Source organism: Chaetodon auriga, chromosome 18 (genome assembly GCF_051107435.1).
Source record: "Chaetodon auriga isolate fChaAug3 chromosome 18, fChaAug3.hap1, whole genome shotgun sequence".
NCBI lineage: Eukaryota > Metazoa > Chordata > Actinopteri > Chaetodontiformes > Chaetodontidae > Chaetodon > Chaetodon auriga.
The window spans coordinates 16,465,840-16,484,321 of NC_135091.1; the positions used below are offsets into that span (position 1 = coordinate 16,465,840).

Sequence of the window (18,482 nt, forward strand, 5' to 3'; positions counted from 1 at the left end):
TGAAAGCAACTCTAAACGGCAGTGACACATTCAGACAGCTGCTGAGATACCACAAGCTGTTTAGCAGCGTGGGGTCTGATAGCTTGACTTATCTCAAAAAACCCTGGTGTAGCCCACTCCCAAATTTCACATTTTCTTCCTGAAAACAATCATCTTATCTCATTTGTGCAACCCTGTATTCATGCCCCGCTGATAACTTCAATACAATATTGCTCCATAATGTGGGGTATAGCCTAACAATCAGTCAAACAGTTGCTTCAAAAGCGTCTTTAATCAGTCATCAGAGCTCATCATCTTTTTATGCATTCCGGGGAGTTTGGTGCGGTTCTGGTTGATTTAGCACAGCTCTAATGCACCGATTGTGGTTATGAATTGGAAATGAATAAATGCAAAGTGAAACTTGGACTGTTGACCAGTATCAAGCTGACATGACAGCCACGCACACAGAGACGGCATATGTTGCCCAGTGTGCCGTCTGAGCCATCGCCACAGGAGAGTTTTGCCTCCGCTGCTGCATTATGCCCATTCAGGTACTCTTCCATATGTAGATACATAGATCATAGAGGGCAAATGTCTGCCCGAGGTTACAGCGCAGTAAAGAAAAAGTACCGGTGCTGCAAAAAAAAAAAAAAAAATGTACCTGATAGATTATTATATTATGTGGCATTGTCAGATTGCTTATAGTAATGTATCAGTGCATAAGTAGCATTTTACTGTTGTACCTGGTTGGGGTGGAGCTTAGTCCAGGGGTCCCTTACTGGGGGAAGTTTTTGGGGGGGGGGGGTCATGATATGATTAATGGGACAGAAAGAAAGAAAATATTCTGCGACACAACTTTGCCTTCATTTTTTTTTACTTTTCTCTCATCTTTTTTGTGAAATATTAGACCATTTGACCTGTTTGCACCCTGAGCAGATCTTCTTTTTAGAAAGGCTCAAGAGCCCAACTGGTTTTATTTTGAATAATGCACTGTTTTTTAAAGTGTATTATATTTTTTTATGCAAAGAAGTATAAAGTACCCTGAGATTGAAATACTCGAGGAAAGTACAGATACCTCGAGCGTGTGCTCAGGACAGTACTTGATTAATTATACTGGCAGTGACATAAACATCTGATGTTTATGTTGCTCAGGCAGGTTTTGTTTTGCACAAATATCACGAGCCCCACTAATACATCTCCATTATAACTGTGTTTATAGCAACTTTATCTTCTTACCAAATCATAATCTTCCCAAGTTGAGGCAATTACACTGCAAATGGTGTGAATTTAAACAGCAAAAAAACAGGGTCTTCAGTGCTTGGTGGGAGGGAGGGACCCACAAATTGATATTATCAGAGAGAGACTTGGCGGATTTTAAACTAAATGAATCTCAAATCAAAATAAAATGAATCTCCTCTTCAGTAGACTATCAAAGACAGAGAGAAATGGAGAGAAGAAAAAGAGTGGCTGGGACCGGGATGCCTAATACACTCTATTCTCAGTTAATCATTTTTCTGCAGCTCTCTCTCTCTCTCCATCTCACCTCATAGCCTCTCCTGTATGACTTTTCCCTCTCTCTCTTTTTCATTTCTTTCCCTCTACCTTCATCTCTGATACCACAGCAGACAAGGTGGAGGGCAGAGTCTCGATCCCAGGAAGGTTACCCTTGGCAACAGACCACCTACCCCTGTGCTGCCAGCGTGTTTCAGGACGATCCAACTAGCTTTGGCACCATTGTTGGCACTTACCCCCACCTCCACCCCTCCCCTCTTGGCGGGGAACAGAGGAGGCCCTTTTTTTCTGCCTCATCATCTCCTGTGATTGGGGAACAAGCACCCCTCCCCTCTTTTACTTCGCTTCGCCCTCCGCAATCTAGACCTGACATAGCCAGCGAGGGATCAGAACACTGTCTACTGTAGATGCCAGCCATTAGCATTAGCATTTTAACACCTGTTCCCGGGCACGTGGGTGATAGCACTTCTAATTTTAATGCAGCGTGCAGAGACAACATTGAACAAACAAGGGCTGTGACAAAAAATGTGTGTGTGTGTGTTCACGCGTGCACATTTGTGTGTTTAAATTCATCAGCCCGTCTGTTTGTGCCTGGAAGTGCATGCCCAGAATAGTATGTGTATATAAACAGATGGATGAGAAGCTGGGGCTCTCTCTTTCTCCATCTCTGCGTCTGTCTCTTTTTTCTCTCTCTCAATGAACTGCGGTCCAAGCTTTGCTCGACGCTCAAAGACGTGTTCGTGGCTTCGACACACAAGACTGGAGAGCAGCTCTGCCCATCCCGTTTTATTAGAAAGACTGTCTGTGGCGCGGCTTCCCCCTTATTTTGAATTTGGATTTCTTGCTCCAATAATTACCATTGGTTTTGTTAATTGGGATGATGATCAGCTATCTGAAATAACGACTCTCTGAGGTTGTTTTTTTTTTTTTTTCCCTTCTCCGGTTCTCCATCTCCCCGCGTGGTTTTGCTTTGCATATTACCTCAGACATGACAGGGTGAGCGTGCAAAATACAGAGGGCAGCTCTTCAAACAAGCTGAAATCTTTTGTGCGTCTATTCAAATAATTTCACCCGTGACTCTTTACCAAGCAGCTGCAGCGATGCATGTGATTGTGACTGAAGGTATTCTCTATGGGAAAACGCTCTGAAAGGTCAAAGATAAAGTCTCTATATGATTTTATGTATGTGTGTATGTGTGTGTGTGTGTGTGGCACACTGGTACTGTGTTTTTTTCCCATTGATTTTCTCTTAAACACTTCAGCCTGTTTTTTGTTTCAGAAAAAGTGAGTTGGCTTTGTGCAAATGCAGACATTAGAAAGTTGTTCAGATCAGAAGAGGGAGAACGTAGGATGAATCATGTCCGTGCTTGATTTATTGTGCACTGGTTTCATTCTGCGGCGACCAAATAGAAAGTGCTCGAATTCAGCAGCACATTAAATTAAATATCTGCCGAACAGATTCTAATTTGATCACCAAGCTGTTTCAATTTCATTAGCCTAGTCCCTAATGGACTTTCACAGCATATTATTCCATCTAGCGCAAATCCCATTCATTGGCTCTTTTTTTTTTTTCTCTCCCCCAAACGAGCCCCCTGGCACACGGGGAGCCTGTGGCCCAACATGGTGGAGAGTGAGGTCACACATAACCTGCTTTTTCTTTAATGGGTGCTGGTACAGAGCTGCAGTGAGTAAATGAAATCTGAATCCACAACGAGTAAATGCAGTCAAACTCAAGATGTATGCCCAGCACCTTCTCAACAGCTGCTGCAAAACATCACTCAAAGCACAGTGTTGATATGATCAGAGAGTGGACTGTGTGTGTGTGTGTGTGTGTGTGCGTGTGCGTGTGCGTGTGTGTGTGTAGGCGACCTTTGCTCTTGCATATGGGCTGATTGCATGTTGTTGCTGGCCGACGCTCAGTGCTTTGGAATGGTGCAAATGTCGTGTAGCAGCAGGTCAGGCAGATGAAAATTCATGGCTGAAGTTTTACCACACTTCTGTGGTTTAGCAAGCTTGTAATTATGCAGTATGCATTATAATTACTTCAGCTGTGTAGCGCTCCAACCATAAACAGAGATAGAGCAACGCTCAGCACCTTTGAATGACTCTGTTCTGTAGAGATGGTGTCTATAATAATATGTTGGAACAAAGTAATATCTGGTCATATATTTTATGAAGGTCCATAATAGGATGGAACGTGGAAAATAGATTCAGCTGTGCTGTTTGTGTCAAAACTTCAGTGAGTGAATAGCTTCAATGTTTGGACTGACGACATGCATAATTCTTTCATGTTTGCAACAATCAAACTTAATTTACTCCTTTAATACAAAATAGAAAAATAGAATAAATGACCCACATTTCTCAAACATGATGATAGTTAAAGATTTTGAGATTGAAGATTCCAGGTTTTACTGCCATACATTCATACAATACAGGTGCATGTGCAGTGAAACCCAGGCTGCTGTGTTCTTTAGGTTGTGCTAAAAAGGCTTGTGTGAAATAAAACGCTAAAAATTCAGAGACAAAAAAGATATTTGTCAAAAGTATTATAGTGCTGAAGTGCATAAATGTTGTACTTTTTACTCCACTACATTTATTTGAGTACTCTTATGAAAGGGATATAAAAGTAACTGGTTACTAGTGACTTTGAAAATCAAGATAAAGTTCAATAATATAAAATATGATCAACGAATAAACTATGACGTAATATTATAAATTAAGATAAAACAAGCAACCCAACAGGAAAACCATATGAAGTAGTTAAACCACCTTTACCAGCGTCAACATTAAAGTAATGAACACATGAATGCACCAGTAATCATAATCCAATAATATAAAATGTATTATTCTGAAATAATGAGTGCTTTTACTTTTAGCACATTATTTTGAAGACATTTACTGGTATTTTAACACATTAAAGTGAAGATATTTATATTCTATAGTTCTTGAAACGGGGTAAAGATTCAGTGTTCAGTGCAGAATGCAGCAGCTGAAAGTTATTTCAGGGACAGTGACTTCACAGTGACAATGCAGCCAAGGCACATGCAGTAAAGTATAGTAGTGATGATTAGGATCAGTGCAGTGTCAGTACTCTAAGTTCCAAAAAGCTGAAAGTGATAGTATGGAGCTGGAGAGGACTCTGCGGTAACATTGATAAATGTTTTCACCGAGCCGTCCACCATTAGTGTCAAGGCAAGTTACAGCCACAAGAGCGGACAAACAGGAAATAGAGAAAGAGTGGTTGTAAATAATTGATAAGGCTGACCCTGCGCGATTCATATTCTGCGGCAGAGGATCAAAGAGCGAGACTCAGAGTTTGACATTGAGCCCGAGCGCAGGAGTCAAAGCCATTACCATCCCCGGCAACGCTGCTGCTTGTGTTTATATTAAAAATGCATTGAATCTTCCTCTTCAGTCTGGGCTAACACTAGCTGGCACTCCTGGGCATTAACCAACTGGCTAATGGACTCACCGGTATTACCCCAGCAATTACCTACCGTAGCTCTAAGTAAAGCAAGGTGGAAGCCATTTTGTTCCTGTCCATTCGATGAAGCTGTTCCTGGCCCTCTCAGGTGTGAAATATAGCTTGTGTTAGACCTCTGGGTTCTTTTAGGTGTGATCAATATTTCAGAGGCACCAGGCCTCTGCGCCTTGTATCCTCCCACATCGCCTCTCACAACGGCTCTGTAGTCGATTATGAATGTCTGAATGAACCTTTGAGCCAATTAATGATTAATGGAAGCTCACAGTTTTCAGAGGGATGTTTATTTGAATAGTGCATTAAGACTGTCACTGTACAGGTCGAGGAACCCTGAAACCTGCAGCCTCCGCTTCTAAATTGAGAGAGTAAGACTGTTTCAGCAGTTTTTTGTTTTTTTTCAGTCTTTCCAAAATTAGCAGCCCTTGTGTCAGCAGCACTTCATATGCATCACTCCTATGAGCAGCTGCATTTCTAGCAAAATGTGCTTTATTCATGACATTAAAACATGTATTGCTCAACCTTGCTTCTATTTCAAGACTCTCTATTGCTTTCATAATTATGCTGCGCATGAGTGTTACAGTTTACCTGCTTTATTAGGACGTTAGTTTTCAGATGTCCGTCTCTGAGGTTCTTCTTCAACAACAATACCACAGAGGACATTGGAATTTGTTTTGCAGTGCTCACAACACTGACAAATTCCATTTAAAATACCCAACTTCTCTTTTCATTGGCCTTGTCGCTCTGTGTAATCCACAGAACTCACACTGCCAGGTTTTCAAAGAAACGACTCTCTATCAAAGAAATAGCCCCCATGAAAGCTCTCGACGGTGTGTTCTGTGGATTATCCAGAGTACCGGGGACATTGTTTTTAGTGAGACACATTGCAAGTGCAAGTTTTTCAATGTGCTTATTCAATGCTGTGAGCACCTCAAATGAAGGGCTAAGGCCGGTGTTACATATATTTCTCTTATGGTCAACAAATCCCATGAAAAGTTCAAAATCAGTAATGTGTCCATTTCTCACTGCTATTGGACCTCAGCACCCTGAGCCTGGCAGTCAGCCCCGTGCCTGTGGATTCTACTGAAGATGTGGGGTTTTTAAAAGTGGGTGACAAACTTATAGTTCATGTTTAAAAAAGGTTTCGTCGGGCAATGGAGTTTTTAGCAGGCATAGCTCAAACAGGAGTACATAACACCTTTGTTGGGGCCTATTTTCAGTGGCGGGCTGGTACACTTTTTTTGCTCCAGTGAGTTTTTACATGAGCAGGATGGTCTGTGTGGGATTTAATTAAAATAAATGACAAAGCCATGTTCATTGTGATGAAGGAAAATGTCAATCAGAGTAGCAATGTGGCTGCTTGATGTGTTTTTAATAGTTTTGGACAACAGCAGAGCTCTGCTGCACACATATTTCAGGCTTTGGAGGCTTGCAAGTAAGATCAATCTATTGTTAGTTTTGGTCTTTTAATGGGATTTGTTGACAATAAGAAAAATATCAACAGACCTTTAAATTCCATTTACCTCCATCATATTGGAGTGTAGGCAGAAATCTCAGAATTAGATCTGGACAAATAAAATCAGAAGAATCTGCACATCAAGATGCTACTAGAGCTAACTGACAAAATTTTTGAAATTTTGGGGGAACCAATGCTTTCAAACACAAAGCTTGATTTCCAGCTCATGATTTTCAGATTGACTATGTGACTACAGCAGGGTCTTTCACATTTCAATTGGTCAGAGGTTTAATCCAGTAATTCACAACTTGTTTGGTTGTACACGTTGTACATGTGCTTTGTACGACTGATCCATTAACATTTTTCTGAAATGGAGACTTTCTCTCTGTAATTAGGGCTTTAAAGACCACAACAAATATGCTGCATGGACTCTTGCCTCGCTTTGGGCCTGTCAAGTTGTCAGTACATTCTGTGCACGAAGAAAAGACTTACACACACACACAGACCCCTCCTCAACAGCCTCTAACATCCTACCCTTTAGCAAATTTCTGACTCCAGAGCCTGATGCGCACAAGAACAGACAGCTACAAATCACTGCTCCGTCTATGAGTTATCTCTGTCAATTACTGACAATAAATGGCTTCGGCACTGTGAAGGCCAGGTGCATCAATCCACCGCGTCTCACATTGTCCCAGCTTCTCCACTCTATTGATTCTGCTTCCACTGCTTCCATGATCCAGTTTTGATGGCCCCTGACCACAAAAGCTGATGTCAGATGAAAGGGTGGATATGTAACCCAAACTCCCACCGTGGGACATGTTCACATTCTTGATATCAGATCTTCCTTCTTCCCAACTGAGACTTAATATAGATCCGCTGGAGTCATCCCACTACAACCACTCTGTGTCCGTACCCGATTTCAATCAAGGTTTGATTGCAATGTAATATGTATTGGGGGGGGGGGGACTCCCACTTTAATAACATTCTCTGACCTTAAAGTGTTTTCAATGCACAGCTTCTTATAGAGAACATAAACCACATAAATCCATCCATTTCATAAATCCATCCATTTCCTTCTCTGACTCCATACTTCCTTCGGCAGCTTTTTTTTTCCCTCCCCAGCAGAGCTAAATGTGCTAATTCGACCCATCTCACCTCCATAAAATGGCTTTCAGATGTATGTATCTGTCTGGGGCCTGTGGCGTAGCAGAATGACCATTCAGTGAGCTGGGGATGGGGTCTATTGTGAGCGTCTTGTCCCTGGTACAGCAGCTGTCTACTAAGGGCTGTCTGTGATGGCTGTCTGCAGGATCGCCCACCACTGCTTTTGAGTGATTCTCTCTCTTTCGCTCTGCCCGGGGCGCTGCTTGTGTTGGAGGCATTGATCGGCCCTGAATTGGATTGCGGCGGGCCTTATTACTGATGTCAGTGTGTGCCGGGTCACGTGGGACCGCTGGAGCTCCTCGTGCCAAGCCTGGGCCAGCTCATATTGGAGTGGGGGGTGGGGGGCAGCTGCTCGCTGGAATTACATTTATCAGTCTTACTTACACAGAGTGTGAACACAACATGCCCACACATACTGTACCCTTAAGTGATGCACAAACAAGCCGCCAACATAATCTCCTTCTATTCCTATAGCGGTAAAACAGTCAGCGTTCATGATTGGCATTAAATAGAGAGTGTGGGAGCATGGCCATGTATGAAAGGGCTTTAGCACATCATACAAGTAAATTACCACTTTCCCTACTGTAATGTCATATTTAGAGTGTTTGCTTTGAGGGTTAGTGAGGGTGACTGATTGAATGTGTGGACACAGCTTTGTGTTTTTTGCTGTGTGACGCCACTGAAACAAAGATTCTTTGGCGCAAGGTTACACTCTATGACTTTGTGTGTGTGCACGCGTGTGTGTGTGTGTTTGGCCCTCTGTTTGCATTCAAGTGTGCAGAAGTTTAGAAGTGATTCTCCGCACATCATTTGTTTACGCCTGGAACAGTGGCCATCATCTTTTCCACTAAGAGAACAATAGCCATTTTTCCCCTTTGCTCAGGAGACAATGAAGTGCCTTCCCACCTCGCGAGCGACAGGCCAATAAAAAACGTAATTGGATCTGTCAATCAAACATTGCTGCAGCGCCGGGGTGGGCTGGCAGGTGGGTGGGTGAGGCGGGAGGGTAGCCGGACAACAAGAGTAGTGCAGAGAGAGAAGAGGAAAAAAGAGAGGGAGAGCTGTGCCATTGCGAGGCAGTACCACACACAGTTCCCTCTCTGCACACTGCCCGGAGGCACTCAGCGACGGTTACAGAGGTGTACAATTGTTGTGTTTTGTTGTTTGTTTGTACCAGGGCCAGGGGGGTGACGATCTGTCTTTGTTTGTAGGTATTAGTGGGTCGGTGATGTGGCTTTGATGAGACTACACAGGAGAGCTGGGGCTGCCAGAGCCTCTGAAGGTCACAGTGGATGTACAAGTGCTGATGTGTCTGTCTGTGCTTTGTATGCGCTCAGGCCGTCAGACATAGTGTTTTTTTCCTACCAGGGAAAGGTCCTGTCATTAGTCAGGAGAGCCAGGATGCTTTAGCAGTATTTTTCATGGTACAATACACACAACACACACACTGAACATCACCTTGTCACATTAAATCATCAACATATCTGTGTGTGTGCTTACCTTATCCTGTCTCGGTGCATGGATTGTGTGTGTTTGCTGCGAGATAATCAGCGAGTGTGCCCGTGCACTCGTGTGGGCACTGTATGCGTTTGTCTGTTGCTCTGTGTTTTAATGACAGCTACCTAAATTAAGAGCCCATTTACAGCTTCTCTGACGGAGACGTTAAGTGTGCATTCAGATATTCTGCTCGCCTGGCTCCCACTCTGAGCCCGTACCTCGGCTTTTAGGAGATGGCTTTCTCGTGTCTTTGGTGACATTCTTTTTCCATTATTAGGTGAGCTGGAGATTGTTACAGAGGAGTGCTGCTCTGTCGTTCCTTGCATTATGGTCTGAAGCACACTGTAATGCTGTGCTGTATCTCTTTTCATGAATAGACAAAGAGTGTTTTAACTGTAAATACGAGCGAGGCATTGAATGCGGTGCATGTCTTCAGACTGCCTTGGCAGTTAAAAGGACTTGTTGAGGAAACTTCAGAGCTCCTGTGCACACAGTCATTTTGCTGTATGCTTTCCACAAATTTCTACCCTTAAAAACTTGAAGGAAGCTCACCGTCATGGATGCACTGTACCAGAAATGCTAACAAACAAAAACGGGATCCTAATTTCGGGAAATGAAAAGAGAACTGTCTGTTTTCTAGATGCTCCACTTCAGGAATAGAAATGTGAGAACAAACTTGATTTAAAAGTTAATATTCGTTCTTATTGATCTCTAATGTCTTTCTTTCGCCTTTTTATACATACAGCAAAGATACAGAGTAAACAAACTCAGAAAAATGTGTTGCCCAGATAACAAAACATAAAGACTAAGGGCCTGCCGGCACCAATAAAATGACACACTTCATTTACTACTACAGACTGCAGCTTGCTATAATATATGGTATTCTAATATTATATTGTTCCACTTGGGGATTATTTGAGAACGTAAAAGCAGGTGAGACTTTAAATATAGGCTGGCCTTACTAAATGCTCTCCTATGGTGTTAGGAGTCTGTAACATTAAAATGAGATCCCCAAGTTTAACTGTGTCGTTTACGTTGTGGTCTTGCAGCCTTTCAGAGCTTTCGTGCCAGTGAACATTGTTAAATTCAGCTTGATATCATCAAGGTGTGTATGGCGACAGTCAGCCAGGGCCGGTGTCTCAGCTGATCAGTTAACTATATGTGTCTGCCCCCTGTGCAAGCCTTCTTAATTTTGGTTTTGTTATGAGAAACGGTCCCTCTGCTTCAGGCTTCTAAAGTAGGTAATTACACTGCGAGATTCCCTGCGGGGGATTAAAACAAATGACACAGAAAGCACAGCCCTTCCCCATCGCCACTCATTCAAGCCCTGCCTCCGCTCTAAAACCTTTTGCTTGTAACGCCTACATCCCCATGAATACGCAAACAGTCACAATAAAACACACTGGCAGCTCATGAAAATTAGTGGGGTCGAGGGGAGAGGAGTCAGGAAATGATGGGGAGGCATCACAATTTATGGACATGGTAAAACTGGTTTAGCTTTAGGAGCTAAACAAAACATATGGTATTCATGCAGTTTGTAAGGACCGCAGCAGAAAAGGCATCTGTCCTGCCAGTTTTGCAGTGACAGGCTGCAGGGAGCATTACTCATCATTACAATCTCTGCTGGCAGCCTATTTTCATCACATTACAGTGGTATAATGAAGCGTAGCGCGCTAGCGTCCTCAGGTTCGCTGAGTAGTTCACCATTAGCACCAGCCGAGGGCATTCATCCAAGTAGCTTTATTGAACTTTGTACAGTTATTTATTGTATAATTAATTAATTACTGCACAACAATAGGTAGAGTCTTGGCACAGTGGCAGTTCAAATTTTTAAATCAGTCGAGACAGATTTGATGTGACTTGCTCTTATTGAGAGGAACAAGCTCCCTGTGTTAGCCAGGAATCACCAGTTTGGTAAAATTCAGCATTCAAAGATTTGGATTCATTCACTGCGGGAATCAGACCACTAACTCTGCTCTTCTTCTCTGTGTGTCTTTTCCAGGAACAAGGCAAAGTAGGCGTGACATTCAACATCGGGACAGTGGACATCAGCGTTAAGGAGACAACCACAGCAGTAAACGATGGCAAATACCATTTAGTCCGATTCACCAGAAATGGGGGCAATGCCACGTTGCAGGTGGACAACTGGCCAGTCAATGAACACTTTCCCACAGGTACTGCCACTCTTATTCCTGTGTCTGATGAATTTCTGCAAGAGTTAGAATGAAATTCTAGTTTAGAATCACTGGACACCACCTGTTTGTTGAAGCAAAGGGCACCGCCAACAACATACAAAAAAGATTCCCTTTCTCCTCTTCTTCTTAATAAAACATCCCCGAAGACGAAGAAGCATGCAGTTGCATTAACTGGCACACACTATGCTCCTCTGGCAAACACCTCAGAAATATCTACTTTCATGCCCTCGCAGCTGACTCCACAGGAAAGCAGCACACTGAGCTAGAATCTTTTGTCTTGCAAGAGGCATTAACTGTGCAACATCTGGCCAGTTCATTTCAGGAAAGGGATTAAAAGGCACCAAGAGGCATTTGGTCGTCGGGCAAGCAGGGAGAGGATAGAGGCAGAAACCAAGGGTGGCCTGTTGGCCAGATAAAGCTGCTGCCTGCCTGTATCTCTCATTCCCAGGTCAGCAGAAGCAGCACAGCAGCAGAATACAAATAGGGTCATCAAACGGAGCCCGCTCCATTTGGAGGCTCAGGCACTCCCTTCATTTGGCACAGAGACGTGCTGCTCACCTAACAGGGTGAGAGAGTGAGAGGAAGGGTGAGAGCGAGAAGGAAGGAAGGAAAAAAATCATCTCCCGCTTCTACTTAACACTCCATTAAATTAAGTTGGCTCTCATGGTCTTTGATACCTGTGTCTCAATGCCAGCCAGCTTAGGAGAGGCCACCTTTGTTTCCTTGTTCCCTATTACCCACTCTTCAATTTCACTTAGTCAAACAGAGCAGACGCACAGGGAAGCAACATGGGCACAAAGTGGCAGTTGAGGCAAGGAGAAGTTGGGATGACAAAAGATAATATGAAACTTCATTGATCTCCGAGGTAAAATTGTGCCGTAGTAGCAAGACGTAATTGGACAGAAACAGACATAGAATAAATCGACAGTGTAGCAGATTAAATAGTGTTACATTACCAGATGTGGAGCTAACGTGAACAGAGATGTCTCCAGAAACGCAACTGCGCTTCACTGTCGAAAATAGCCTGTTTTCCAAACACTAGAAGAAAAGAAAGAGTGTAAAAATGCTGATGATACCCAATGGTAAGGAGCAAACAAATAGGAGTTGATCCCTTTCACTTCGTGGCCCTATGTCTCAGCAGCCCTACAGCGTGCTCCTAGTTGCATGCCTTCACTGAGGACAGGGCAGCATCTTCTCCTGGCGTGACCTGGCGCACTCTTTTGGTTTGGTTCAATGCCAGCGCAGGTGATGTTAATCTCTTCTGTCTCTGGCTTTCTTTTGCCGTTGGCTGTCTTTCGCTTTCCTTTGAATAGATAAAGTTAGACGGGTTTCATAACTGCATTTCAGCCACACTTATACCGAGAAACTCCTTAACATGTGGCACACAGCATGCACAGGAGTGATGTCTCCATCACGTACAGATAAACACCCACCGAAGGAACCGGACAAATCAGGCAAACGCGACTGCATTCTTGCACACAGGTAGTTCTTGTCTCGCTGCTTTCGATCTCAGCCCCGCAAGAATTCTCCATCTTTAATGGCCAGTAATTTCAGATAACAGTCGAACACCTACCACCTTCATAATTACCTCAGAGTGCCTTGTGCATCATCGTTCGGTGGTTGTTTTCTCAACCTTCCATCAATAGGTCTGTCAATATCTCTGATCCAAAGCCAGCATCCATTCAGGAATGACTGCTAAATGGGGGTTGCATTTGAGTTTAAGCAATGCAACAGACAGAACTCGCCTTTTTAGCTTTGGATTCCGTCCAAGTGATCCCATTGAGGTTTGTTCCCCTTTCTGTCCGCCTGCCATTGTCTTGAAATGGAGTTGAGGTCGAGAGATCGAATGCGTGGTAATTTCTTTTTCTCTTCTTCACAGGTAATTTGCAGGGCACTCAGTGATAGTAATTCAACGATGATTGATTTTTTTTTTTTTTTTTCGCCCTCCCTCCCTTGTAAAGGCGTTGTCATCTCATGAGTAATTACATGTTAGGGTGCAGACTCATCGACTGCTTTCTCACACTCTTAATGCTCAACTTGAAGGCAGCAGCAGCCACAAGGCTCTCAGGTCGTTCAATAAACAGTTACCGGATCTGGGCATGCCCTCTCTCCCTGGAAGGGAATAGGTGAAGACAGAGGTTCTGGTGGATTGCTTGTCATTCAAAGCTGCTCGCAAAATACCCTGAGGTGTGTAAATTGGACATCTCAACAGCAGTGTTTGAAAAGTTTACCCACCAGAGTAGAGGCATTAGGATCTACTTTAAATGGCAGCAGGAGGTTTTCACACCAAAGACCTGAGTTTTAATTTTGCCTAGAGCAATGTTGGGTCATGTTTACTATTACTTCTTAGTAGGCAATTTCGCTTTATTATAACTTCGGCCTATTTTTGTTGTTTTGTCCTTTATTCCCAACAGTAATAATAACATTATAGACACTAAGTCAATTATGATTACCTGGAAATTCTGTGATAAATTCATCAGATGGGGCAAGAAGCATGAGACTACTGTGTAGGTTTTGAATAAAACTTCAGGTTAGCCTAAAGTATTTGGAAAAAGAAAACAACAGTAAAATTATAACTCAAAATTTAAACAGCCGTCACACTTCACAGCAACAGTGTACTACAACTGTCTGGTTCACCTTTAACCTTCTGTGTTTGGTGTAATCGTGCACACGCAGTTTCAGTGTGAAATAAGAGATTAGTGCCAACGTAACCGTTGTGCTCATTTTTAGTCTTCTCTTGTCACTAATGTAGCTAAAGCATGTTTTTTTCATATTTTATTACAGTGAATTAACACACACTCAGAAAATGGGCACCACTTTATTAGGTACACCTGTAAGACTTAATGCAATCCAACGTAACAGCACAGCCATAAATTCTAACTTTAAAAAGATAATAACTGTGGTAATAGATTGCAGTGGTTAACTGGACTGCATTATATTGGGAGGTGTTTCGGATGCCCGCCCCTTTTATAAACATGAGGAGGCAGAACACTTTTCAATATAAGGCAGTAAAACTCCACCTCTAACTAATAAACAATGGTTGAATAAACACCTCTCGAGAAGTTTAATCAAAAACTGACCATTTTAAACTTCATAAAGGTAGAATATGCGGCACAGCTGTTGTACTGGATCACATGAGATAATGCAAACTGGTCACTGAAGGCTCATTTACAACCAGTCTGATCGTCTGACCACTTATTTTCTTGCCCTATCATCGTTACATTGTCCTATGTTCCCAAATCTCAGAACATACTTTGATTTCTTACGCTTTGTGTTTTGCCTTATTGATAGGCTGACATGTGATTGGGATCCCACAGCGTCATGCCCACTAAGCCCACAGACACCTGCTTCAATGTCTTTTTGCAAACTAATATTTAATTTACACTTTTTTTTATGCAAGAGTGATTATGACAAACAGGTTTATGAGATAAACACTGTGCTGTGTAATGCTGGTGCATATTGAAGAGTGAGACAGAGAAGGACTTCTGCGCTCCACAGTCCCATTCTTCTATACAACAATACAGCCACACTGATCCCATACAGCGGCATTTCCAGCAGGCATCTGCAGCTTACACGTGTTCAGTGTGTGTGTGTGTGTGTGTGTGTGTGTGTGTGTGTGTGTTTGTGTGTGGGCGTTGAATGCACGTATGTGTGTGTGTGTGCGTGTTGACTGCTTTGTCTCTCCCTTTCTCTAATTATTCCCCTCCTCTAACAGTGCCCTCTCAGATCTCCATTCTTTTTTTGTCCTCAAATTCCTTTTTATCCCCGTTTCTCGTCCTTTTCCATTCGTTGTTCATCAGGGCCGCACCGCATCTCTCCTACAATCGTGTGTACTTTTGTGACAACCTACATTACTGCAGGGGCTTGTCTTTGTTTAGCGAGAGGGTTCCAATTTCCTTATATAACACTCCGAATTCCTGTACTCTTTGATTTTGGATTACATGATCTTTTTGCGTGAGTTTGAATCTTTGAATCAAAGACCGAGCCAGGCGGAAATTGTGCATCACACTTTGCCGGAGCTGGCTGAGGTTCAGGCGTTGTCTCAGATGAATGACCATTGGCCTAACTACTCTGCTTGGGCCTCGGGGAAAGTGCGTCAGTGTGTGTGTGTGTGTGTTCCATCGTTTGTGGTGGCTACAAGAGGGTCGGTCATAATGAGAAAGGCCTTGTGTTCATTTTCAGACACACGTGCATCCAAACACACAAAGACAAAGACATGGATACATGCACCGATGCACACAATGTTACAACTCCTGCAACCTGAAACAGACACAATGAGTTGCACCGTTTCAACGTATCTGCCAATCTTTGTCTTGAAATACAGACAAAACAATTCCTCGGGAGCAAGATAAATCCCCACACGTCCCCGGGGCCAAACATGATTAGCCCTATCTGAGACACAATCTCTGTCGCTCTCAGAACTCAGACTAAGCTGAGTGTTGAAGCCGCCAGTCTAATTCATCCTTTCAACACCATAAATTTCAGAGCGACCTGATAAATGATGAATTTACTCCCTGGCTTTGTCTGACATCTGAGAGAGAATGGAAGGAGGAGAGAGGGAAAGCAAACTGGAGAAACAGAGCGACATGGGTGAATAAAAAAGAAATGCAGCCACTGAGGGAATATAGTCGCATTTAATGGAGTAGATGACAGGAATAAGTTGACAAAAGGGAGAAAGAGCTGGCATATAGACAGATAGATGGGTAGAGAACAGGAGAAAGCGAATAAAGAGTGAGAGAAAAGTAGATAAATGATACCAGAAATGTGGCTGCAGTTGAAGCGGACTGATTCAGCCAAGAAGAGCATGGAAGGCTGATTGCGTTGGAGAGAGACAGAGAGAAAGAGTATCAGAGGGTGCAGATGAAGAAGAAGAAGAGGATAGCTGGATGGATGAAGAGGAAGAGAGAATAGAGAGATAGTCGGGTGGATGAATGAATAGCCAGAGAGCGAGGGAAGCGGAGACAGAGATGAAAGTCAGGTGTAGATTGGAGAGCAGGTGGGTGGTGCAGGATATTCATAACCAGGGGCTGCAACAGCTAGCTGTGGAGTTGAGCGGTGGAATGATGATTTCTGGACAGGGCCACAGTATATCAAATGTACTCATCATCCCCAAATGGAGAGAATGCCAGGAGCCTGTCACGGTAGCCATTTTCACAGTTTTGATGCGCTCTCAGCACTGGCCCTGTGATGGAACCCCGGCGAGATTAGTCTGGCAAGCAAGCTGAATAGAACGAAGCCACCAACCAGCAGATGACTGTCGCCGTGCCAGTGTTTGTGTTGACTGAATAGCTGCCACCAAAGGGGAAACATTTAGACATTGTTTTGGCTAGGAGAAAAAAAAAATGATGAGGGCATTCATTAGGGCTAAAAGACACACACACGCACGCACACACACACACACACACACACACACACACACACACACACACACAGAAACTGCTTACACAGAAAAAGCCCAACAAATTTTAAATTATATGTCTTCTACATGTGTACACAGGTCTGCATTCAGCCAGTCAGCGTGACATATTCTGAAATGCAGCGTGTTACAGAATAAATAAGAGGCTGTCCAGTAATGCACGTAGATGTTTGTCAGAGAAAATACTTTGAGTGGGCAAAAAATGTTGATACACTTGCAGATACGGTTGTCAGCAGTGCACAGTAGGAATAATGAGGAATAGCGTATTTCTTGTGTGATTGCCATCTCATCTACATGTATGAATAGAAATTAAAGCCCCCGAAAACTAAAGAGGCACCATCAACAACAACATTCCACAACCCTCTGCTTCATGAGGACTGTGTGGGTGTGGTTTTAACACATTTGACTGACAGCCACCCCGCAACTGTCAACACATTCTAATTTAGATATTGTTCAACCCTGATTGGTGCATATAACTGCATGACGTCGCCTTTCTCTGACTGAAACCCACAAAGTAGAACTCTCTGTTTATAACTTTCTGTATTCATAAATGACCCCTTTGCTCATAGTATTTAATGCATAGCATGCATTGGGGGCCCTGTGAATGGCCATTCGAACCTCATGCTGCACTACTTTGTAGGCAATTCAAGTCATCCCAAATTTAAAAAAATCCCCATTTTTCTGCCAATATTACCAAATCAAACTGTGTTCCTTTGCATAACTGATCAAACTGATCCATCAGTTGGTTTAATCCTGTGTCGATCCTCTGTGACTTTTACTTAAAACTGTAGAAATAGTTGATAATAATGGGGTCGTGGTGAATACTAAAACATAGCGTAACAGTAGCACAGCAAAAGAGGAGCCATAAATGCAGTGATATTTATTTCTTTTTTTATTTGATTTCCTTATTGTTAAATTTTAATTGATCAACTGAAAAGAAGAACTGTAAATTAGACTAAATAAGTTAGCCCAGAAGGCTAATTTTAATCTGTTGACCTTAGCTAGATGATAAAAGGGGCACCCAGAAATACAATAGAACCATGTAACTTACATACAACCACACAAATATGCATGAGAGTCGAGAACAAATCTACTTATAAATAATGCCATAATATAATATGTGGTTGTAATCTACAAATTATACTAATCACCGTGTGCTGCCGGTCATACCAGACCAAGTAAGGCTGTAGCTGTAAAACCCCAGAGTCTGTTGAACTGAACAAGGCCTTGCTTTATTGCTCATGAACTCAGCTTTTTATTTTCTAAATGAAATAATGTGCTAACTAATGTTACATAGTCTTGCAGGAATTGGATCACTTCAAGGAAGTAATGATACGATATCAGAAAACTTTTATGTGAGTTGATTTATATGGGTTTGCTTGAATATTTCTTATGGCAAAATATATAGAAAAGAGAAATTGAGTTTTCCTATCAAACACTCAACTTTTATTTTTATTCATTTTCTAAGTGCATAGGGATCTACTGCTAGTTGTATGTGTAATAACCTGATAAATATCAGTTATATTTAGATATTGTTTTCTTATCATTTAAATGTGTGGATATTTTCAAGTGTTGATGAGATGCCTGATTATTATTCAGTTGTCATGGTTACACTCAAATTCACATGATAAATAAGAGGTTAAAATATATTTAATTTGCAGTTAAAATATGTGCCTTTAAAAATGTATTTCGTTGCTGGTTCGATACTTTAAAAATGTTAAAAGTTGTATTTTGTAGTGATGATCTATAAAGTTTCATTTCCGGTTCACCTGGGTGTGAGAGGAAG

At 42.5% G+C, this 18,482-nt stretch overlaps 1 protein-coding gene across 1 annotated transcript in view; it reads left to right on the forward strand.

Moving 5' to 3' along the window:
• Window positions 1-18,482, forward strand: part of nrxn3b (neurexin 3b) — a 274,415-nt gene that overhangs the window by 211,777 nt on the left and 44,156 nt on the right. Inside the window, exon 20 of the mRNA XM_076756314.1 lies at window positions 11,088-11,259. Within this exon, the coding sequence (XP_076612429.1) occupies window positions 11,088-11,259 (172 nt within the window). The remainder of the gene's footprint in view (window positions 1-11,087; window positions 11,260-18,482) is intronic.